The 25,364-nt window shown below is 40.4% G+C and overlaps 1 protein-coding gene across 1 annotated transcript; it reads left to right on the top strand.

Moving 5' to 3' along the window:
• The first annotated feature begins 928 nt into the window (after positions 1–928).
• Positions 929–25,285, top strand: LOC145940509 (uncharacterized). The gene is made up of 6 exons (XM_083045742.1): positions 929–1,286; positions 1,743–1,794; positions 19,597–19,655; positions 19,916–20,253; positions 20,619–20,927; positions 22,107–25,285. Exons 1-6 carry the CDS (start codon positions 1,217–1,219, stop codon positions 22,113–22,115), a joined length of 837 nt encoding a protein of 278 aa, XP_082901868.1. The 5' UTR covers positions 929–1,216; the 3' UTR covers positions 22,116–25,285.
• The last annotated feature ends 79 nt before the right edge of the window (positions 25,286–25,364 follow it).

Here is a 25,364-nt window from a genome sequence, read left to right on the forward strand (position 1 = left end):
TCCACCACAGCACCACACACTGCCCGTTTATTAATCGCGACACGCGCCACCGTCGTCGTCGTCGTCGACGCCGGTCGTCGTCGTCGTCGTCGTCGTCGTTGCCGTCGTCGTCGTCGTCGTTGCCGTCGTCGTCGTCGTCGACGTCGTCGTCGTTGCCGTCGTTGTCGTCGACGTCGTCGTCGTCGTTACCGCCGCTGACTCGCGACCGTACTCCGATTTATTAATCGACGAGCTGACACGGCACGGCGCGACCGCACGGTTGCACAGCGGTGAACGACGACACATCACCGTGGCGGAAGAATGCGAAGCTGTCTGTCAACCAGCACATCCCCACTGGTGCGCCGCCGCCGCGGCCGTCGAGCGACGCTGCCACGTCTACCGCGGCCGGCGCGACGCGCCGCTAAGCGCCGTTGCCGCGTCGTTTTACGTCACGAGTGTCATGGCGCCGAATTTCGATTCGCCGTCTCGCTGATGTGCTCCACAACTCGGTAAGCGAAATATACGCGTATAAACTTTTCATTCAGATTGCTATACAGTGTACAATTTAACAAATGTGTTCTACAAGCATGTGCGGTTAATATCGAGTTGTCGTAAACACCGAATTATGTATAACATGGAGGTGAGCATGATGCAAAATTCACATAAAGTATAATTATTTTCATTATTTTATATGATTATTCGAAATTCTATGAGGAATAATATGATATGAGGAATAATAAAAGAAATATCAGGATGATATTTCACAAGTGCATGCAATTTTTTTTAATAAATAGAGGGCGATATTTGTCAGTCAATTTTATTTGTTTATATCACTCGTAGATAAAGTAGAAATCGTTTTTACTTGAAGAGAAAACGGAATTAAATTATCGACCGAGTTCAAGCGCGAATGTATACATTTATTGTTAGTATCAACGTAGCTTTCCGCGCGATTGGAGCAATAACCGTTACTTTATCTAGAGGGAATTTTTTCTTTAATAAAGACCGCACAAAATGTGTTGATTAATTCGCATTGTACGTAATTCGGCCGCCGATACACGTCGACGACTACCGTTGATCGATCGTCGTTCCGTAAGTTCCATTCTCGACTCGGTTAGCCCGATCGCCGCAGAGGCGACGAGGCTAGGACGCACGGGCGCGGGTGGGGACGAGCCCGAGGGCGTCGGACAAAGGTTGGCCGCGTCGAGCGGCGGGCCGGCGGCGCATTCACGACTCAAACATGGCAGCGGCTACTAGCGTTGTCGTGCTCGACAGGGGCAACAACACCACCTGCACCATCAATTTACACGGTGTGTGTGCGCGTGTATGTGTGCGTGTGTGTGGGTGTGTGTGTGTCGTGTATGCGTGCGCGCGCGCGCGCATCCCGCGAATCTGTCTTCCTACACGTCGAATTTATCGAGAAAGGAATCGTGATCGAGATGAATGAAAGTTGCTGTTAACGCGGACGCGCGCGTCTCCGAGCTCGCCGAGGTTTGTGCGTCCGGAAAAAAGTCGCGTTCCTTCCGACGCGACACCGATCCTCCGAGAAACGTTTACGTTTACGTTTTCACGCGCGCGTGTGTGTGTGTGTGCGCGTGGTGCGTGTGTGAGTGCGCACCTTCGAAAGGGCCTGTTCTCGGCGCGGTTCCCCGAGTCCCCGAGCAACGGTGCGGTGCGGTGCGGCATCTCACACACGCGGGATGTTATCCCTCTTCACGTGTCATCGACGAGATCGAAATTCTGATTCATGATTTTCCATTTTGCAGGAGCCACCGTGGTGTCTTGGCGGGTGAATAATCAGGAACAGCTGTTCGTTAGGTAAGTTTGTTACGCATGTATTTTCTTCGTCGCGTCACTGCATTTTGACAAGCGAAGCCCAGGTTCTCGCGATCGGTTTTCACTCGAGAATAGTAACGTGATATCGAAAGAATGAGGAAGAGAGAGAAAGATTAGTCTCTCTTTCGTCTCTTGTCTCATTTAAATTTTAATGTTTTCGTATATATTTTTTAGCCGCAATTATTTTGTTACAGTTTGCGAAAACAATAATTGCTAAATTTTTTGAAAAAAAGGGAAAAATTTAAAAACGATACAATTAAGATTCGATATACGAGCTTGGATTAAAGTTCCGCGGGGTGTTTACTAATAAAAGTTTTATAACCGTTGTCAGCGAGGTTCAAAATAAATTCATAATATACACTATAAATATTCAAAATCTGATAATCTGATATAAATATTCATACATCTGTCAGAATTTAATATAATGTATTTTTATGTAAACATGATCGATCATTCAAGCATTATGAAATCACGTTTTAAAATGCTGCAGATCTTTCATGAATCGCGCTGTAAGATGCATTGAAGTGAACGTTGACGCAAGTTGTGTAAGGTTACGCGCGAGGTTACGCATCTTAGATGAGATAGAATAATGCATTGATCACGCATTCAGCTTGATCTCGCATTATTATAACATTGACAGAGCCTTACATAAGCAATTCGTCGCAAAACAAAAAAAATAATAGATTAATAACGTGATAAACAGAGTTATGAAGCAAGATATAAAACTGGCGAAACTTTCGATTTAAAGATTTTATTTTAAAAATCAAATATTATACTTTTAACAATATAATAGGATAATAATAGGATGTTGGAGTGCACAATTCGAATTTAATTAGCAATATCAAGAACGCGCGAGATATTCTTCGACATGTAATTTTTATTTTGTAAATATTACCTTATATAAATGAGATTGAAGAATGAAAAACCTTTATGCTAAATGAGAAAGTTATCCTATATTTCTGTTCAAAACATTTCGACGAGTACAGGTTCGGTAAAAAAAAAATACCGCCATAGAAATGCGTTGATTCGTATCGTCATAATTTATTTTCGAGATGCAAGAGAATCTATACTACACATCAGCCGCGAATCATTCTCCGTGAATGACACCTGGATGAGAACAAAGTCTGCTCGCGCGCTTAACCTGTACATTGGATTGCCTAATAAATTGCTTCGAGTCGACTAGAAAGGAAAAATTACCATCGAGTACACGATTAAAGTATCGTTCGTGCATGAGATTTGCGGGAATTATGTATACACACCGCGGACTTGAATTTATTATTAATCCTCTACTCTACATGTACGAGCGATCGCGCTACAGTAGGAATAATCAAGCCAATAAAACGGATTATAATTTTTACAGATGTAGATCAGTGTCAATAGATCAAAATCTATTTCGCTTGCGCTGACTCATAAAAAAAACTATCGCTGTACGTGACCGGTCCAAGGTTCTCGCCGCGAAATGTACCGAAACGCGATTCCAATCAGACGAAAGGTAAACCGGATTTACTCGATTATCGCTTTCTCGACGATGAGCTTTCTTTCATCCAATTTAATTGTACATTTATAATTTTGTTTAAAAAATATGCATATATTTACGAATAGAATTTGTTCTCATCCCGAAACGTGAATCTTGGCTTTTTTTCGAGCTGCCTTTTCCTCTAAATGTTTTAGCGTATAAACGTAATCGTTCTTTGACAATCTTTAGATTACATTGCGCATTTTGTGCACCCAACATTGTATTACATTATTATTATTCTTCGAGAAATAACGCGCGCGGAAAGTTGCACACTTTGATCGTTTGCATAATATTTTTATAATCTTCTTGGGAGATCGAGCGTTCTTCGCGACAGTGCAGTGTGACGCGTAATAGCGCGCGAGAAGGAAGAAACACAAGAGAGAAGGCGCGCGCGCGCGCACACCTGCCGAGAAAGAACCGCGTAAAAGCGCGATGCCCGTGACGATCGCTTTAAAAGCGGCAGCAGCCCGAGAGCAGACGATGAAAAAACTGACGGAGCGAAGGCAAGGGCGCTCTCTGGACCAGTACATACCTTATACAACGGGGTTCAGGGCCCCTCGTCGTCGCTTGCTTGCCAGTCATCGGTCCTTCCGACTGTAAAGCCGCTGTCGAGACTGGGTTTTGTAATAAAGAGACCCGCGGCACTCTCTCTCTATTCGCGGAGCGGCGATGAAAAATTGACTTTTAACGCGTTAACAATCGGCAAACGAGACCCTATACTCTTTCATCGAAATATACTTCAACATTTTTTTTCTGCTAAAATATATTCTCTATACGCCAGCTTATGTTATGTAATTTTTTATTCGAAAGAGGAGAAACGCGATATTAGCTTTTCTCGTATTACTGGTCGAAAATTTCTGTCTGCGAATACAATCGCGAGTCATTGAGTTCGATCGCTGCCAGAACACGGTTATCTCGGAAGCATCGTCAAGGAATTTTAACGATGGCAAGTAGCACATACATATATATATATATATATATATATATATATGTATATACATACACGCATATACGGTGCAAGACACTCTGCAAACACGCTCGTAATTTACTCCAATTTCCCTCGAAACGACTGTAATAAAAGTTACGTCGGTATGTCCGGTCGCGACGTGATACTGATCGCGAGATGCAACGCTCCACGTCATTGTACTGCATACTTTAATGACAGATACCATATGCCTCGATTCGCGAAAAAAAAAGCGATTTTAATTTCAAGTTCAATAAATTAGAAGAGATTAATAAAATAACAAGAATTTCTGTAGAGCAAACTTACTTTAACGTTACTTTAACGAGGCTTTCAAGATTGACATTCGATTGTCTATTGTTATTTTAAATTTGCATATGGAGAGAGAAACTCTGATTCTCGATTAATTGGCTCGTGAGCGCAGGAAACGTATATAGAAGTCTACAGAAATAATCACGTTCTCTCAGACGTTAGAAATTGAATCATCGCGTAAAGAAATTGAATCGGCCGTTCTAAACTTGACTTGATTGTGACCCATCGGTAATACGAGAGGACCACGTGTCGATCTCCGGTTCTTATCCCCGACCGCGGATGCGGACGTGCCCTCGTCGAACATCTGCGTATACGTCGGGGTCTAAAAACGGAAACGAAGATTCGGGGAGGGAGATGATGGAAAGCGATGGCGCGCGAGCGACAAACTGCAGCTGGAATTTCATTAGCGCGATAAATGATCGGTTGAATTATATAATCTGTCGAATATACGATGAAAATGATGTCAACGTTGATATAGTCGTGAAAGAAAATAAATTTGAAAATGTATAGCTCGCTTACAATTGTTCACACAATTCGATTCGGAAAGTCTAAGCTAGATCCTGAAAAGAAAATTTTCAAAACTCACGAGTGAAAGAATCGGCCGAGAGTTGTCGCCAAATGGACTCTCTATTAGAAAGCACGGAAAAGGGTACGTCCGGTGCGTGATTATATCAAGAATCATAGGAGTACAATACGCAACCTTTTTCGATATACCGAGATACCGGTGCGACCTAACTGTTTCTTCGGTTCGTTCGAGAATAGACAAAGAGCGGCGGCGGTCACCCTCAACCCTGAGAGAAAGAAGGGGGATGAGAGAAAGGGCACACGACGGAGACAAATGGCTAGGGCGAATCAAGAGACGCGACAGAGACAGGCGCGGACCGAAAGGGAGAGCGAAAGGGGTGCGGGTATACAAATGCACAATTCATCTTGGCGAAGGGATGGGACGATGATTAAGAGTCTATCCTCACCGCACCTAAAGACGCGCCACGTACACACATGCTTCGCGCGCGTTCTCGCGAGAGAAAGAGAAGGAGAGAGAGACAAAATGAGCGATAGAAGGGGATGTGGAAGAAAACGTCGTTAATGGCTGCCGGCAGGACCCGACCGTGAAATTTCAACTCGACTTTTGGATTAGAGGTTTCGAGCCGTAGGAAAGAGAGTTTGTTTCGGTCGCGTGAGATGATGACGCGATCTCTACGCACCGTGTGTGCGACGAGAAGATAATTTGGTCAGAAAGAGATAATCGAGAAAGGAAGAAAGAAAGAATCTCGCGTTCCAACGAGAATTAAGTCGTTCGAACGCGAGATGAATACGCGTTCATCGAGGCCACGATAACGGAACGCATTTTAAACATATAGAGTTCGATATCGTGACTATTTTCCTATTCGACGATGATTCATCGAATTCAATATAAATAGATAGTCGGTCGCAAAATTACGATTTAAAAATTTGTGTCTGTCGAATTAATCAAGTTTCAATTCGAAATAACGCGGGCAAGAATTGTAATATTCCGTAAACTATCATAACATAAACGAGCCGGACAAGAAGAATGTTGTCGGACGATGCTGCGTCACATTAGAAACGTTCCGCGTGCATTTGACACCGCATACATCTTGGTCGCTGGAGATCGTGATCAGAGCATATGGCGAGATCGTCTGTTTCTATAGCGTAGTAATGCACTCGGAAAAATGCTTTCTTTCTTCGAGCTCCGAAAACATTATTCGATTCCATATGTTTTACTTTACACATCGTCGGTTCAGCATCAGTTCTTTCGGATAGGTTTTTTTCTCACGAATCTCGAATTTCAAGTCCAAAATGATATATCCGAAAATACACGTGAAAATCGATAAAAAAACTATTGAAAAGGTGTATTCTCCGGGGAAGCTAATCCGGCAAACAGGAGTAACTCATCCACCAGCTAGTTTGCGTCAAACTGTGCGGAGGCGACAAAGTATATTTTGCGCGTTGTTACGCGCGAAAATCTCTCACGGGGACGAAGCCGCGATGAAGATAGACACGGAAAAAGTACGATAAACGATGGAAAGAGCGATATAAAGAAAGGAGAGAGAGAGAGATAGAGGGGAGGTTCAGGGGTTCGGGGGAGAAAGAGAACACTAATGACACCGCACCAGCCGTCGTCTCGACTTTTTGCCATCGGTTCGGAACGTGGATTTGTGCGCGAGAAAATACGTCGAAACGGAAACCGCGAAGAAACGAAACCGCGACGATAACCGAATGACAAATATTCCGCGGAATCAGCGATGACAGTCGCGTGCGATAATTGTCATTTGGGAAGCGCGATTATACACGTTACACTTGCGCGCCGAAAAAAAACTATTAAATTGTGAAATTTTTTTTTAGAAACATTTCAAACTCGATTATTCAAGATTGAATTCTGTCACAGTCGAGATGAGAGATATAGATCGATAGTTGTGACGCGATTATTTTCGCCTGTCTGTCCTCACGGTGTTTGTAGAGAATCGTGGGAAATATAAATCGCGATCTTTGCGACTCGAATTTTGCGTATTTTATATAAATAATAAGGCTATTTTCTATCTACATCTATAATCGTTACAAATCCGTTAGCTCAAAATAAAATGAAAGTTGTCATTCATCGTTGAAGCTACGTCGATCTATACAAATATAAAATCAAAATTATAACAGCACCCAAAATAATTAATATTTTAACAAATTATTATAGTACGCGCCTAATTTTCTATTCAATGCATATAATATTAAATAAATATATGTATAATGGAATAATTTTATAAATTCTGAAAAGACAACTCTTTTTAAAATAGATATTTTTGCAGAATTTATATAAAAATGTTTTCTTGTTTAAATCGCTCAAATAAATAAACCGAATTAAATATAACTAAAATATACAAATAAAATACCAAGATTGTTTTGCCGGTGGCCGATGCCTCTTCTAGATCTCCTTCTTCTCTCGGGTTGTCAGGGTCGTAAAAATTCGTCGATTCACGTTGTACTCGCGAAAAATTTCTATATTTTATTACTCGCGACGCTTTATACGGCATTCCTTAATTCCGTAATCGCGACGATAAAATCTCACCGTTTCGCGCGAGAATCGCTCTTCAAGTCGACGAGATAACTTTGAGCAAGAGTTATAAACCCCCGAAGCGGAAAAATCGATGGATAAAATCGACGCGAATCGTATTCACCCCGATTCTTGTCTCAGAGCAGCACATATATGTCTTCAAAATGTAAGAGAAAAAAAAGATCTTAGTGTTCGATGGGCTACATATGAAGACATGATATGGCGACACCATATGGTGCATGTGAGACAAGAGACGGGAATGAGACAAGGAACTGAACGAAGACGATCCCATTCTGTCCTTATCGAACAATCGATCAAATTTTAATCGATTTAAACGGTGAACCGCTTATCGGAGCAAAATCGAAATAGACGCAAAGATGCGATTAATTATTTGCGACGCACTAATGTGCGCTTAGCGCATTGAATACGCTCTCTATACATATGAGTTATTTGCGACTCGTGACAATGCTTTTGGAACATTACAAATACATTACAGCATCACAAATACAACGACACGAGTCATTTGGGGATACTTAACTTCCCCTTCAGGATAAACTTTCCAGCTACAAGCCCTTCCACCAACGTCAAGATGTATTCGTTGAGGGAGGGTAATTTTATATAATTTTTAATATAAAATGTAATTTGTAATTTATTTTATAACTGAGAGATTACACATATATATGACATTTTAATATATAAGTGGATAAACATACAATTTAAAATTAAGATGAATATTCGTGAATTACAAGATTCGAGAACAGAATTAGATTTGCCGATTGTTTACACGTCAAATTTCGATGGAATGCATCTCGCGATAAAAATAGCACATACAAACAATATATATATATATATATATATATATATATGACAAAGATAGCGCGTAGGCCGCGTGCGCTTATCTAACATAAAAAATGCCATTTCGACGTAAAACGGCCGCGATACGGCGATGTACTTCCGATGAAGCTCTTTGGGGTAGTATCTTCGCGAGACGAACATCATCGCGCGTGCGACTGCTATCGAGAGTCGATTATCTATCTGGTATACGACGGGAATTTCGTTTCCGTTCTAAAAAAACACGGATTCACGAGAAAGAGATAGAGAGCGACGTTATTTGTATTGGGTTTGTAGATGCATTTGATTGGACGCTGATAATTGCTATTTCCAGGGAACTTTGACATGACGGATTTACCATCTGTCGCGTGAATATGTAATCCTGCTGACTGAATAATTTCTCATAGCTATATAATAATAATAGTGAGTTAATTTTATTTATCCATTTAATCGTCAAGACTCTAGCGCTAAAATAGGAGAGAAATATGTTTACAAAAATATATTTTAATTTTTAGATTAAAGTTTTTTTTCTGATAGAGAGCAAAATCTAAGATTGCATTATCGATGCACGAAAAAAGGAAATTACCAGATAGTTATCATAGCTAAAATTTAGATTTTTCGTTTGGAAAATATCGTTTTCCTCCGATACAAAGGCATTTATTATATGTACGAAGGCAAAACTTTGCGAACCGACTTCGGCGCGAAATCAGCAGAATGATTGTCCAAACTCGCGATTCGAATCCACGACGACCCCTCGAGAAGGCGAAAGGTGCACTCCCCGATGCATTCGGGGAGATGCAGCGGGACGACGATACTTGCAGCCGATCTTGAATCCGTAAGCGCTCCGCGGCGGAGGGAAAATAATGCGCGCGGTGGCTCCGGAGCGGAATCCAGTCGAATGGGAATGCTGTAGAATGCCGGCAAAAACCGCAGCCAGCGGGATCATTAGTCTACGGACCGGCCTGTATAATCCATCGGTTACCTTATACCGGGTGGAAAGAAGTTTGAGCGAATTCGATCTCGTTGTTTTTCGCTCCGGAATCCGCGTTACTTCTTTCGCGGATGCTCGTTGAAATTTTTCCTCTTTGAAAATGCAACGAAAGATGTCAGAAATGTATGAAAAAGGAACCCGGTACCGCCAAATGCCTTCAGCAAAATGCACGAATTGTGCGGAGATGCTTGCGATAAGTAGAGAGAGAGAAACGCCTGTTTTGAAAATTAAAACTTTATCATATCTAATCTTCCATCGATTTTTTAATCCGCATCCTCGTAAAGATATTTCGATTAAATCGTAAAACACACCTCGGGGAGGGAATTTGATCTCACGAGAGACGTAGGAAGATTCCCTTCAAAAGTAATCCGAATACAAATCGCCCCGCTTCGATATCGAGTTCATCCTTTCGACAAACATACGAAAACGAGTGAAAGATCTACTTGGACCTTTTCTTTTCAATTCGCTGTTGCTTCGAGTATCTGGCAGTTCTTCGAGTAGTTGTTCGCTCTACAAATAAGGTTCTTCTTCCACGTTATCTCCGGAACTGTATGGACCCAACTTTGCGAAGCGTTCCTCTTCTATAGATCCTTAATTCTGCAAATGCATCCATTCGACAGTGTCTATTGAATTATTTTATTCTATCAATTCTCGGTACTGTAGAAAGATATTGCCGATTTTAAGAATTCTATTTTAATTCCATTTTAATATTTTATTATTTATTTATTTATTTATTTATGTACAGGTAAACGGGAGATATCCCTTTAAAAACAAATTAAAATAAAATAAGTTGAGAACATAGAAAATGTATAAAGTTATCGCTATATGATTACGCACGAATGATAACATTAAGAGCCTATCGCAATAAAACTGAAACACAGGAAGGAAATAACAAGTCTATCGTAGACAATGGGATAACGTTCGTCTGAAGGTGCAGAGTGATGATTGAAAGAAATCCACACGATCAGAGAACTCATTCGCCAGCATGCAGATTCGATTCAGGGGCTTGTATCTTCCATAAGAGGTACGGTGAGACTCAACATTAAATATGACGCCCTTCCTGAGAGGCCTAGCCGGAGCACGCAGCCCCACATACTCTAGGAGCTCCGAACATGTAATACTCCCATTAATCAATTTGAAAAAAAACAGTAGATCTAGGAAAGTGCGTCTATTTGCTAAAGTAATTAGCCGCAAGTTATTCAGCATATCATCATAAGAGTGAGCGAAAAAGCGCATTGGATTATCCGTTATGAAGCTCACTCTACGCAAAAAGCGGTGTTGGATTCCCTCAATCTGAATATCATATTTGACATAAAACGGAGCCCAGACAATGGAGGCGTACTCCAAATGAGGCCGTACTAGCGCGCAGTATAACAATCTTAAGGTGTGCACATTATTAAAGTATTTGCCAGTCCGCAAGACAAAACCCAGTTTTCTATACGCGCAGCTCGTGATACTCATTATATGCTTCTCAAACGATAGATCAGGGCAAAAGGTGACCCCAAGATCGCGTACAGAATCTACCTCAGAGAGACGTATTATATTACATCCTTGCATCCATAAATTTGTTCTCTGCAATATCGCAAGCTTTTCATTTCGAGGATTTTGCATTGCAAAGTTCTTATCTTGGATTTCGTTAATCTGCCAACCCGTTTATTCCGTTATCACGCTAGCGATTATAATACGTTACTCCATATATACATATCAAATCAAAATATGAAATATATAATATTTTTTTTATATCGGTTATACAATCGTACATTATTTAAAAGGCATACATTTCCGCCATCTGTTTTTCTTCGTTAATTATACATCGTACATTGTTATTACGTATGTTTAATTGATCAATGTCACATAAATTATGAATCTAGATCTCATTGCAATATGTAATCACGCGCAACCTGTTTGACGGAGATAGTGCAGACGATTGCATTACAAGATTTTTACATACCTAATAGCGATTCAAGGTTTTCACCTCACTCATATACATTGTACATATGTATATGATTTTGCGCAAGTTTGACGGAAAATAACGCAATTTTTTTTTCTTTCGCGAGAGCGAACGCACGGCTGCGCGAACGCCATTCTCTTCTCCGTCGCCGCGAATGACACAGTCGCGTCTAATGCAAAGAGAGCGAGGCTTTTTTGCTAATTGCACGTTATCCCGCGGCGAATGAGAACGCGAATTGCGCGCGCGCGCGAACCAACAAACTCACAGCAGTGGCGAAAAAGCTCTCCAGCGCGAGCAGACGCGAGCAAGAACCCGCTCAAGGCGGAACGCGCGGCTTAAGCCGTGAAATAATTGCGTGTTTTGCAGGGCGAAGTGAAATACTACGTTCAAATCTTCCTCGCGCGGGATTTCATCCGACGTACCTATACCTACATGTTCGCCCGCTCGAATAAGACTCGAGAATTCACCGTCCCGCATTTCCCGCATTAACTAAATGCGAACGAGACACGTCCCAGGTTTTCGAGGTCGTCGAAAAATTCGCGATTTGTAAAATTCGTTGTCCATTCGATGGCTCGTATCGATTTGTATTTTTTCTTTCTCCATCCAATTCGCGATATGTTATTTTTATTGTTTGCCGTTGATATTTTTGCGGCGGCTGAAATCTTGCGGGATTGGCACGAGCTCTTGTTTACACGATTGTTTTGCCGGAAAATTGGAAAACCGAGGCGTGCGTCAATTCCTTTTAAACCGCTCGAATATATAACAGTGGTCTCATTGAGCGAAATTCAGATGTCCGGTCGGCGTGTCGCGTTCTACGACGAGATTTAAAATCCCGTCGACAGCGATGACGGCATCACCACCGAAGAATTCGTTCAACCACGGCCCACACGTTCATTTATTCGCCCGACTTATGCACCAGCGTGCAAAATTCCTCTCGCGAGGAACCGCCAAATCAGCTCGCGACTCGGCGTAAACGCGGCAAACCTCGATTGTCATGCTTTGATAAAGAGTGTTCTTATTTGATCAACTACATTCAAGTTTCGTTTTACATTTCGTCGAGATTTTCTTCAACTCGGTACATTTTATGCATTTATGGCATCCATCTCGAATTTACGAGAGCGACGTATCCGGCGGATATCGCGATGACAATTCGATTTTTCGGTGGATCTCATTGTTATTTTTATCTCTAATTTAATGAACTTCTTGATTCGAGAAAACGAAAAGCGATATCTAAATGAGGACGGACGTGGTACAAAAATGTACTTCGTTTATCAACGTTTAACTGATGCAACAAATAAGATGAAGCATCAAGTGTCAAAGAATCGAAAGATAGTTCTTTCGGGAAAACTGACGTTAGAAGCGCGAGTCGAATTCGTTTGTCCAATTTAGGCTTTTCGGATTTAGACGTCGGATTCTGGTCGGCGAATTTACGAGCACGGCGGAAAATTACGCGACATTCTTCTTGCCGGGTATATTTCCTCATCGTTTATCAGCATCCGTTGGATTTCCATGACCGCTACGCGGTGGTGGAAGCAACTTTCAGCCCCGACAAGAGCAGCAACGCCCGCGAACGCGTCCGACCTAGTATAAATAGGTTCGTTTCTTGCCGACCTTAGTTAAACAAAGTTTCACGGTGGTGGTAGACGAGCACGGGGAGGTGTGTGCGCGACGCGGGGGTTGGCTGCGGGTAGAGAGAAGCTTGTGAACCCTGCGGAGCGCAGCCTCGCCCTGCTGCTTGCTGTTGCTGGTGCTATTGCTGGTGGTGCTGCTGCTCCTGCCGGGATCCGGGGAAAACGCAAAAACCGCTGGCTTCGGCGGAGCTCGAAGCGGATAACTTCGACACGTACCGGGTGTCCTTACTCGAGCTCGGTGCATAGATAAATACCCGCGCGATCGTTTATTCCGGACGAAATTAATTTCTGCTAACAATGAGATAGAAATCTCTAAGACCACTCTTTTGACGACAAAGAAATAATATATCGAATAAAAATCTCGAGAAAAGATGTCGTTCGATAAGAAACCCGGCTAATCACTCGGGTTTATTACGATAATTTCGTTTCCATCTGGTTGTTTGGAGGAGGAAATCGCCCGCAGTTTCGAACTCTATGCGATGATCATCGCTGACAGTCGGTGTCGAGAAACCATCACCGTGAACGCTCGTTGCCCCGGATAACGAGAAGATAAGTACGGCTCGAGATTATACGCTCTCTTATTTTACGTCCATCTTCTTTCTTTTTTTTCCCCCCCTTCAAACCATCGGGTAAGACATTCATTATTTTTATAGACTGCGTTCGCGATCTATGGATTTCAGTTCGGATGTTCGCGAACTTTCACTTTTCTTAGCATTGCACGCGGCTCGACCTTGCACTTGCGCGATTTCGTTTGCGCTTGCACTTGACTCGGCAATCTCCGCAAAAAAGTTGTCGTAATTTTTCGATCAAGTATAGATATTCGCGAATGAAGAGAATTTATTAAAAATTAATACATTCTTAGATTATCTCGGATTAAATTTCAATAATTTTTTCGTACGATAAACATTCTGCAGTCGAGTGTAATTTGTATCGATCTGACGGTGCAGTGAATCCGAAAACAATATGCAGTTTGCGGAGTCTGTTTTTCGTACGATCGGAATTGCCCCAGTAGGGCCCGCGCGCTATCTTCCCCCTTCTTCCCCCTTCCCCACTTCGAAGGAGCCCAGTTTTTCGTGATAACCCCCGGCCGCACGGCTTCGAGAGACGAGAGAAGTCTCGTCTCAGAATTTCACTGACCGATCGTAAATCGCGACCGTAGCAGATGGCCGAGCCGCGCCAGCACGTTAATGCACTTATAATGCGAGGCATCCGCTCCTCGCATCTTGCCGACTGCAGGACCGCGAGGGGGTGGCAAGGGGGAGGGGGGTATGCTCCCCTCGAGGGCATCGAGTTACTCTCTCGAGGTGGAGTGCCACAAAACTCGTCAAAGAACTTTCGGCTGTTAACGACTACGACTTCAAAGTTAGTTCGAGCCGATTGGAGGTTTCATACTGAAAGAGAGAGAAAGAGAAAGAGAAAGAAACTGGATATCTCTCTCTTGGAAGAGTTAATTGGCACTTGATAATTCGAGGAAATTTATATGTCCGCCTCAGAGCCGTAATCGCTTTCTTGTAAGAAAGATGCGCGAACGAGTAGCCTTCTTAATAAGAACAGCAATATTTTTCATGTCGCTAAGTAAGTTTATGCAATATTACGAAGTGCGTGTAATTATTTAATGCAAATAAAATTCGCGTTGCACTTTATTCTTTGCGTCGATCGGAGATTCATTATAGAAGATATATAATTTGCATTTTTTTTTATATACAGGGTGTCCCGAAACTACCGCGAGATATTTTAAAGGCAGATTCTCTGGCCAATTTAAAAACGCTTTTTTACGCTCAGCGAAAATGTCGAGGCACCAATAATTTTCGAGTTATAAGCGATTAAAAATAAAGGGTTTCTCGTAAACTGAGCCCTCTAGAAATATAATATTAACAAAACCACATTCTTCAATTAATTTTAAGTAAAGTTTCTTTTAATAGAATTTTAATTTAAGGCTTAGTTACAAAGATACATGATGACAAAAATTGGGAACATGCAAAAAATGATGGTCTCCCTCGACATTTTCGCTGAGGAAAAATCGTCTCTAAATGATCCCAGGAATCTGCCCCTGGAAGATTAATTATGAGTTTTGGGACACCCTGTATATATAATGACATGTTTGTTATAAATATCTCTCCATGATTTTACAAGTAATTTTATCAAGATCGCTATGAGTTTTGATCACGCACATGGTCATATAATATTATATAGGCGCACGTGACGACAATGTGAGTTCTCTCTCTCTTTCCCTCGATCTCTCATATAATTCTGGCGAATTCGTTCTGGATACAGCAAGCTTCCAGATATAGTAATAGCTCCGTCGCAAGAAGCGCCGCAGCGTCGCGTAATATTGTCTTCGGCCACAAAAGCGCGCAGTCACACCTTATTTATAATCCTGTCGATTCATGACGCTCTTCATGTATCTGATCGGACGTTCTGTCGTGCGGATAATTAGTTTTCGCTGAACCGCGCGAATCTGTTTAAATTGCACGAAGGAAAATCGTGATCGATCTAAATCTGCAAACGATAATTCTCATGATATGGTTCTGGCAAATGAATAAAAATGCCATGCAATTCGCGTCGACACACACTTGCGTCTTCTGATTACTTGGAATAAAAATACGATATCGTATAATATATAGTAATCATTAATCTTTTAAAGGTCGAGGAAATCTTCAAGTTAAATACCGAGGTGCAACCTTACAAATAAAAAAAAGTTCGAATTAATTGAAGAATAAATTGCGTTCGCAAACTAAAACAGGCATTCGTCAAAATTGCAGGCAAATTTTTCAGCCAGTTTGTTTTCTTTTTTTCGATGATTCACCGCTATTAGCATCATCGACTTGCTAACGACTCATTAAAGCTGAAGAGCAATTTTTCACTTGTCCGCTCGTTAATATTCTTCCCGCGCCGCAAATCTCCCGAGTCGTTTACCGTAACAACGCGAAAGATATTCGTATCTCGCGAATCCCTCCTTACAGATAATGAGCGCGTGCAAAGAATCGAAATGGTGAGCAAGCGAAGGAAGGGTCCTTTCAGGATTCGCGTTCCGCGAATATCGAGGACGTTCTCGTGGTCGTCGAAAGGATCGGCGCAATTTCGCGTCGCTGGCGAGAAGAAGTCGATTGAAAATTGTTGCGCTCGTAAAAAGCGCGCAAAACGGCGCGCGATGCTACGTGCCGCGAAAGTTGATTCGCTTCAACTTGTAGCCTCCCCCTCTCCCTATTCCCTCGGGTGTCATCGCGTTGCCAATTTTGCAATCTGCGAATCTAGGACTGCGAATACACATTGTAAAATGATTACTACTTTCCATCCATGCGAGATGAAGGCATACCATCCTTCTCGCGCGTCGATCGAACTCTCTTGTCGAGAGATTATATTACTCGAATCTCCCCGATTACAGCCGGCTGGTTCTGTGTTTCTCGACGGAAGAAAGAAAGAAAGAAAGAAAGAAAGTTGTATATATTTCCTGCAAATATCTCTCCCCGTCTCACGATCGCATCACGACCGCCAATTACCAGGCACCCTGTATACTTTGTACGGCGCGGAGCGACGCGACGATATCCCGCGGAAGCCGGGCGTAACCGCGTCGAGAATTGGGTAGCGAGCGCGGCAACGGAGAGATACGACCAGGCTAGAAACGACCAGGAGGAGAGAGGTTGGAAACTGTGATGCCCGCAAAAAGCATGGCAGACAGCGCCGATCGTTTTTGCTCGGCGTCAGCCGCGTTCCTACCGCCGCGCCGCGTCGTCGTACTTCGTGGTGGTACATCGTTCTACCCTCTCGCTTCCTCTCACCCCTCCCGCTATCGCATTTCCTTTCCTTTCCTCTGCCCTCTTTGTCCTCTCTCTGTCTCTCTCGCTTTCGCTCCCTCTTCTCTCCCATCTTCCCTATGTCTTTCTCCTCTCGCCGTGACGTTCGGGTTGTCGCGATCCATCTATCTGTCCATCTCTCTATCTCTGTTTGCGTGTTCTATTCGCCTCGGGATCGTGCAAACGGATGGGATTACCATCTCCTCCTCCTTCTTCGCGGTTTACGTATCCGGGAAAATGGATTACATTCGTATCGCTGTGAGAGAATTAGCGGCGTCCGAGAGGAGGAGATCCGCTCTGGAATCGAGATTTCGTCATTAACTTCATCATCGGCTGTCAGGATTGACCGCCGGCGAAAATAGCAAAAATTGGACTGCCGCTGCACGAAAGACGAATATTGGAACAATCGGGACAATATGACAAAAGTGCCTTTAACTCGCACAGATATCATTTTTATTTTTAACGACTACTGATAACTTTGATCAACGTCGACGATTTAGCTGATAATTTAGCGCACATTTTTTTCTTTATTAAGCTTTGTGTAGAAAAATAATGCAAATATCGTTTGCTCGGTACAATCCTCATTTAGACGAGCGTACTCGACCTTGCGGTAATTTTCGGGAGCGTCATCCCGATCGCGCGAATCGAAGATTACACAACTTCTCTCTAGATATGTGTCTCGATCTTGCGCGTTCTCCTCGCAGCCTTGGATCCCGAGTGTATCCTCAAGCTCCTTCTTAAGAACATCTCCGAGGCCCCTGACAGGCTTGACTAATGGTCATCCTGCATCCGCCCTCCGGCTTTATACTTCTCCGTCTCGCTCTCCTCTTTTGCTTCCGCGCGTTCGGGCAACGCGACGTCTCCGTCTCTCCCTTTCGTAGCATGGCGATATCAGCACCGCTCCGAGCGTTTTAGTTAGCGCTAACGAAAGGGATCAACGAGTTTTCTAACTTGTCCGATGATCCTAGAAGCGAGCGATTTGTTTCGACCATATATTTTTAACAGAGAGAAGGAGAAAAGGAGAAAGAACCAAACTTGCACATATTTATATAAAATATATAAATATGTATATCAAAAAAATTGACATTTATTTCAATATACTACATATGACACTCGATAATGTATTGGAGGAAAGATAATGATATAATCTTGCGCTTTTCATATATACTTTTTGTTTCTTCAAGTTATTAGAATGTTGAGAAAAAATTATCATACAATATTGGTTATTACGATAATATTAGGAATATATGCATAAAAAATCCTAATAGTCTCTATTACTAAATAAAAAAATCTCCCTCCACTGGTAGTTGCTCCAAGCAACCCCTACAGAGAAACGGATAATTCTCTGTCGAAATTAAGAAATTTGACAGTTTTACAAGGATACTTGTAATAATTTATTTATTTGCGGAACGAACGTGGCAAAATAAAAAACGTGCCGATGAAATAAAACGCAAGATTTTTTCTTTTCTTTCACGCGAACAATGCAACCGATCTTTGGAGAAATGTCAATTTTCACATTTTTATTTTCAACTTAAACAATGTAGCTAACTGTAAAACTGAACCCTTTCACCAATTGAATACAACCTGGAAGCTGTATAACCATTTATCTCGACCTAACTGTATTATATGTATATCTTCCTTTTTGACTCTTCAGCTCCAAGTTGCAAGAATGACGAAAATTGATGCAATCGTACATCTCTGATTCGGCAAAGAGCAATAATTGTTGTCGCAAGTAATATTATTTTGTCTCGTTCAATTTTGCGAGAATCTCACGCTGCAAAATTAATCGCGAGACACAGACGACGATCTTTTTGCGATCTCCTCGTTTGCCGTCAAGTTTTACGAAATAGCTCGGTAACGTCATATGATTATTTATATACACCGTTGCAACCCGCTCGCCCTGTCTGCTCTGTACGCGATCGTAAAATTCCTCATAGTCCTCGTAAATTAGTTAAACGAGCTGATGGAACGCTCCCGTGCGAGAATCCAAAGAGGTATAAAGTGCAAGAAGAAGGGAGAAATTATTTTATGCATTTTTATTCCTTTTCGCTTTTTTTTTGCATATATTGCGTACATCGATTATACATATGTATATAGAGCGCGATTGAGATTTATAAATATTGCATTAAAAATAGATTTTTTGCTCTCCGATTAGACTCTCACTCAGTCATCCGCTTTTCGTTATTTCTCTCCCTGCAATGTGAGACTCGTTGATTCAAAAAATGTTTATACATGTGCAGTTTTCATTAATCCGATACGCGCTATGCATTTGATATGTTCGCAATAACAACGCCAGGAACAAACAACAGATATCCGTCCGCATATTTTTCAACGATATCGACAATATCCGTAGATCTCTCTTTCTTTTTTTCTTTTTTTTTTTTTTTTTTTTTTGTTATTACGGTGAGGAAATAATAGATAATACCCGCGCTTCGACGATGAGGACGCAAAAACAAGCGCGTGAGCAAATAAATTCTCGTATGGTTTTTAAAATATATTTTTACAGATTTTTCGTAGAAAATTCATCTCGTTAAATAATGAAACGTGGGAAATTTAATATATGCAGAAACACACATCGTAAATTATAATTTGTTTCATATCGAGATATACATATAAGAGAAAGATAGAGAGAGGGAGGGGAGAAGAGAAAGCAATAAAATTTATAAGAGAAAAGCCTAAGATACGAGACTCTATGACACTTTCTTGCTCTTCAATATCTGATTCTTTGTGTTTCAGTAAGCAAGCTGTATTTGATGGAAAGAAAGCTATTAGAGGCGGCATACCATTCGTTTTCCGTAAGTATATAGCCGATGTAATGTATATATACTTGATATCGTTTGACTAATTTCCTGTCATGATCGGAGCTCTTATTTTCATTGGCAGCGTTAAAGTAAAAAACAAAGGAAATTGTTCGAGAGCAATTTTAAAGGAACAAATTCTAACTTGAAAGAAAAAAAACCAACTTGAATATCGCGAATCTCATTTGAACATTTTGAGAAGCTTCAAGATATAGTTTTTAAAGATATAGAATGTTATAATGAAATTATTTTCGCAGCACAATTCGGAGCATGGACGTTCGGGCCGCCCCATGGCTTTGCCAGAATTATTCGTTGGAACGTGGAAAAGTCACCGGAACGATTACCCAGCGGGGATATCGAGGCGATATTCTCGATAATGGATAGCGAATTCACGCGATCGCTATGGAATTCACAGTTCAGGTTAACGTACAGGCTAATATTGCGCGAGAAGGAGTTGCACTTCAACATCGGCGTGTACAATCCTAGCAGAGAGGACACGTTCAGCTTTAATTTGCTCCTACACACTTATTTCAAAGTGCCCGACGTCAGGAGATGCCAGATCACGGGACTGCACGGGTGCACGTTCGTCGACAAGGTAGCAAAGATTTTCCGCTTTTTATTTTGCTTTGCAAATTAAGCCGATTAATTAAAATGCAATTTAATCGAAAGTTCTTACCGGGATTATTACCGGGAAAGTTTAAAAAGCGGAGAAGAGCCGCTTATTTTTCAATTAATTATTCCTTCTCGATATCATATCCAGTGAGGGAGTAATCCTTTTTCAATTATCGTAAAAGTCTATCGTTAAATTTCAAGTCGATGCTCCAGTTTAAAACAGTATATACGAAACTTTACCGATCCAACTGTTATACCCATTTACATAATTGAGACGCATATATCGATATAAGGGATTATCGCAAAACGCACGCTTTCTCACAAAATGTTTTATTCTCGCACGAGCAGACTAGAGACAACCAAATCTTTCAAGAAGGCCGCGACGTCGTTACGGTGTGCGAATGGACCGACAGGATCTACCAGAACACGCAGCCGGAGCATATCATCACGAATGTCGTTTCCGGTAGAAAGATGCGCGTGCAAAAGTACAACTTTCCCGACACCGTCGTGTGGAATCCCTGGCAGGAGAAGGCGCGCGACATTCCGGACTTTGGCGACGACGAATTTCCCAACATGATATGCGTCGAGAGCGGGCACGTCAGTAGTCCGGTCATACTGTTGCCGGGGACGGCCTTTGAAGCGAGCCAGATACTGCAGGTACTATCCGTCCCTTCGATCGGTAAAATGACAAATCGAAAATTCAAGCAGTTATACTATCGATATGACAGTATCATCACAAATTCATGGTGATGCTGCAAATATATATGTATATCATAATATAAATAACGCACATACGCAGACCAAATCGATATAAACCAATATTCAAACTATCGATATTATACCGCGCGCGCGTGATTTCCGGTGAATTTCAATCGTATTGCGAACGTATTGAAACCACATCGATATTATATCCTGATACATTGGTTTAATAATGTTTAAACTATGGAAATTATTAACAGTCTAAACGCTATCTCTTCCCCTATCTCCTCCAATTGTGAACTATATACGTTGAGCACGTTACAATTAATTACCTGATGAAACTAGAGCTTTCGTAATTCGAATCGTCGAGCTTCTACCTGAAATCTTATCGTTATTGACGAGTTTTCACGAAACTATTAATTATATCGATAATGTACGCAATAGTTGACAGTAGGCTAAATTATTAGGTCGAAAATTTTTTTTTACACTATAGCATCTGTTTAGCTGTTTATGCAAATTAAAGTTTTTTTTTTGCATATGTAACTCGAGTTTGCGAAGAAAAAAAAAACAAAAAACTTGTGCGAAACTTTCATATAAATTTTTACATAATTTTGTTATTTTGTTATTAAGATATAGCCACCATTATTGTATATGTTAATAAAATATTACTATCGTTATTACATTATAATTATATTATTAATATTAAATATTCATATTCAAAATGATTCCCTCTTTGAAGTTGGAGCTTTCATTTGGAAGCATAAAGGTCTTACAAGTCTGTTGTGAAAAATTTTATACTAATACGACGACGCAACGCTGTGTTAATTTTGCATAAAGCGTAAACAGTGATATGTAATAAAGTAACTGCGCACGTCACGCGGTATTATTCATTATCGTGATATAAATTCGTGCAATAATTATTCTTATACGATACGTGCAAACTAATAATTATTCTTATATAAGGTATGTTGGAGATGTTAAAAAAAGAATGTTGCTCGAAACGTAGTTTGAGGGATAAGTCATTATCTCAACGATTACGAGTTAAGATCCCCGATCGTTGGCGATGTGGTATAGTTGCGAAATAATAGAAAATCGAATTTCATGCACTTGGTTTGTTCGCGCTTGACCTTGTTTCAGGTGATGTGAGTAGAGAGTGGACCGACGTCACACGTCAGTACCGGAGGCAGTACTAATTCGTTACTCCCGACGTCCTCCTCATCGTCCGCGGTCTGGCCAGCGGGCGCTGGCTGGCTCTACATGCCGCCGCCACCGCCGCCGCCGCCGCCGCCGCCGCCGCCGCCACCACCTCCGCCGCCCCTGCCGTCGCACCCATCCCATTTACACTCACATTGCGTTGCCCAGACCTGCACGATATGCTCCTTGAATCTTTAGACTCGCCAAGAGAGAGAGAGAGAGAGAGAGAGAGAGAGAGATGACTCGCGGCTTGCTCGCGAACGCGAACGAGCTCTTGAAATTTCTTTGCTCTTTCCTCGCTTCCTTTTCCAATTGGATTTTTTCGAAAAATTCATACATACGTAGACCCCATTGTACATGTGGTGGAGAACGTAACTTTTCTTTCCAAATATTCATCGAGGAAACGTAGCGATTCGCATTAGTAAAGGCGAATAATTTGATTAATTTTGTCGAAGAATTTTTTCTTTCGTCGATTTTTACATTCGTTTACTTTCACGTTTGCGCTTGGTCTGAAGAAATTCAAAATGGTCAACCGAATCTCGACGAGAATGTGAGGGATCGATCGATCTGTCTCTCTTTGGTTTCCAAACAATAATAATAATAAAATATACAAGATTTACAAGTTGTTTTCAGTATAGTCCTTGCACGTTTCGATATAGATGTTGCTTGCGACGTCTATTTTTCTTTTATCGAAGATGTTGTAAAGCTATAGGCAGGCATTCGTGTAAATATGCGAAACAGAATAGTATTCTTTTGTTTGGTTTTCAAAGGATGTTGAAGTCCTAAAGAAAGCTCTTTCTAAAGAGCTCTCTTTTCTTTACTCGATCCGTCGCAAATATTATATATACATTCCACATGTACCGCTATTTAGATGGAAAACAAAAGAGAGATATATATCACGTCTCTTATTTCCGACTCATCACTTTTGAATATTAATACGATACATTGTTTATAGGCATATATGGCATACATATAGATTGGTATGTAAGCGACTTTGCTACACTCACGTGTGCGATAAGACTTTCACTATAAAATTTTCCAAGTATTGTGATGTAGTTGTTTGTAGTTTCGATAAACGACGATTTTATCGGATTTACTTGTAAGATATATATTTGAAATTCGTAGAAAAAGCAGGAAATGCGCACTTTGTGTGAATGTATTTTGCGTTATACAGGCACGATTTGCAATAAAAATACCGTGAAATTTGAAAATATTTAGAAGCTAACTTTTTAAAAACTTTTGAAAGTATTATATTTAATAATTTTGGAAAGCATTAAAAAAAACATTGATTTCTTTCAGATGCATTTTGAATTTTGATTAAATTTATCATATGCATATAATTTATAAGATGACTTTTTATTTTTAAATACCTAGTATTCGATTCTTTAAAAAAAAACAAAAAAATTCTCGTATTATATTATGTAGATTATATAAACTTTAATAGATTTCAGGATTTTATATATATATATAATTGAAAAAAATAATGAAATTTGAATACCTTGTGCCGAATCTATTCCATATTAGACAAAAAATGATTCTAAAGTACAAAGCATCTGCCGTAATTTGATTAAAAAATTAATTGTTATGACGAAAAGAAAAGTTTTCTTGTCATAAATTTATAATTTTTTAGCATTGATTTTGTATCATTTTTTTGACGGATGAAATCGCACGCGCTTATACGCATGCAACGCATATACATGAATTTGTTCAATCTCTGTTCAATGCATAATTTACCTATGAACAATACAAAATATGGTGCTATTGTTACGAATATAGTATTGTAATAATAAGTAGCAATACATGCACACACAGTAGATAAGAATCAGTCGACATTTCTCTGCAGTTTCAAACATAATCTTTTTACCAAATTTTCTGTCCTGAAAATATCGCATTTCCGTCACATCTTTCCACGTGCAAGAAACGTTGCATCATCGAAATAGATATAAGTAAATATATTTATACGATAACATATTGATTGCGATATTATTATAAAAAATTACATGTGTATACGGAACATTTGTAAAGATTAATGAACAGGTTGACGAGGGAAATAACATTCTGCCGCCCATTTTTAGATAATTGTATTATCATTGAGAGCTCGAAACTATTCGAAGGCTTGATCGAAACTCAGTTTAAGTGTGATGGCGAGTTTAATAAGTTAATTGAATTTTATATCGAAATTTATTAAATTTTTAATAGAAACATACCTCGAACGTTTTACTCGAATTCGATAATTGTGAAATTGACAAAAGTAGATTTTATGACATGAACGTATTCTTTAATTGAAATATTTTACGTTTTAAACTAAAAGGAGAATTATTATTCTGAATTAATAAAAACACGCAAAATAAATTGTAAAATTAAGTGTGAATAGAAAGAGAAATCGGCAAAATCACACGTCTATTTTATATATATATTTTTTAACGGATATAGCCAAGCGCACGTGTGTATTATTCACTATCCAGATATACATTCCGAAAGACAATTTCTTACGTTGAACGAATTCCCGATGTCACGTATGTAATATTAAAAAAGAAAAATGTCACATGTAAATTCTCTTCACAAATAGACTATCACATATTAGCGTATCATTATAATTAAAAGTAAATGCTCAATATATACCGCGTTATTCCTTGCATACTAATATAGACTTCAAGAGTCAAATAAAAAAAAGAAAAAAAGAAAAGAAAAGAAAAAAAATACGAGCGAAACGTTCCTGCTTATAGATGTGTTAGAAACGTGAAAATACAGCCTAGTAAATCCGAAATACGCAATTAATCTAACTATCTGGAATGAAAGAATTGAATTTCGGCATCTTTAGCATCTCGCTGAATATGCTACACGCTCACGAGGGTTTCGGTCTTTAGAGGCTAGACAATACGTTCGTCATTTAATATAGCGTACATTCTCTTTTCTTTTCCCACATATTGTTAGCAATTAAGATTCGGTCTTCCACCCGCAGTGACATTTATCGAATCACATCACTTTCACATTCGACTCAATGTTAATAATCACAAATATTTGTAATTAAAGCGAAGTTGTGAAAAAATTCGCGATTAAAATTAGTACGTTAAGAAAGTGTACTCTTTTTTGGGAAAGTGCAATAAAAATATGGGAAATAATTGTATAATTTTTCTCTATATCTCTGTCCTTCCACCTCTTACTAACTTATATTTCTAATATTACTAATTATTGCTATAA

Source organism: Prenolepis imparis, unplaced genomic scaffold, assembly GCF_030444845.1.
Source record: "Prenolepis imparis isolate NDT839.2.m4 unplaced genomic scaffold, iyPreImpa1.0 SCAF_1, whole genome shotgun sequence".
Classification (NCBI taxonomy): domain Eukaryota; kingdom Metazoa; phylum Arthropoda; class Insecta; order Hymenoptera; family Formicidae; genus Prenolepis; species Prenolepis imparis.

Coding starts and splice junctions, on each gene's coding strand:
- LOC145940509 (XM_083045742.1), top strand. CDS start 1,217: ATGGCAGCGGCTACTAGCGTTGTCGTGCTCGACAGGGGCAACAACACC. Junction 1,287..1,742: donor CTGCACCATCAATTTACACG/GTGTGTGTGCGC, acceptor TCCATTTTGCAG/GAGCCACCGTGGTGTCTTGG. Junction 19,656..19,915: donor CGGCATACCATTCGTTTTCC/GTAAGTATATAG, acceptor TTATTTTCGCAG/CACAATTCGGAGCATGGACG.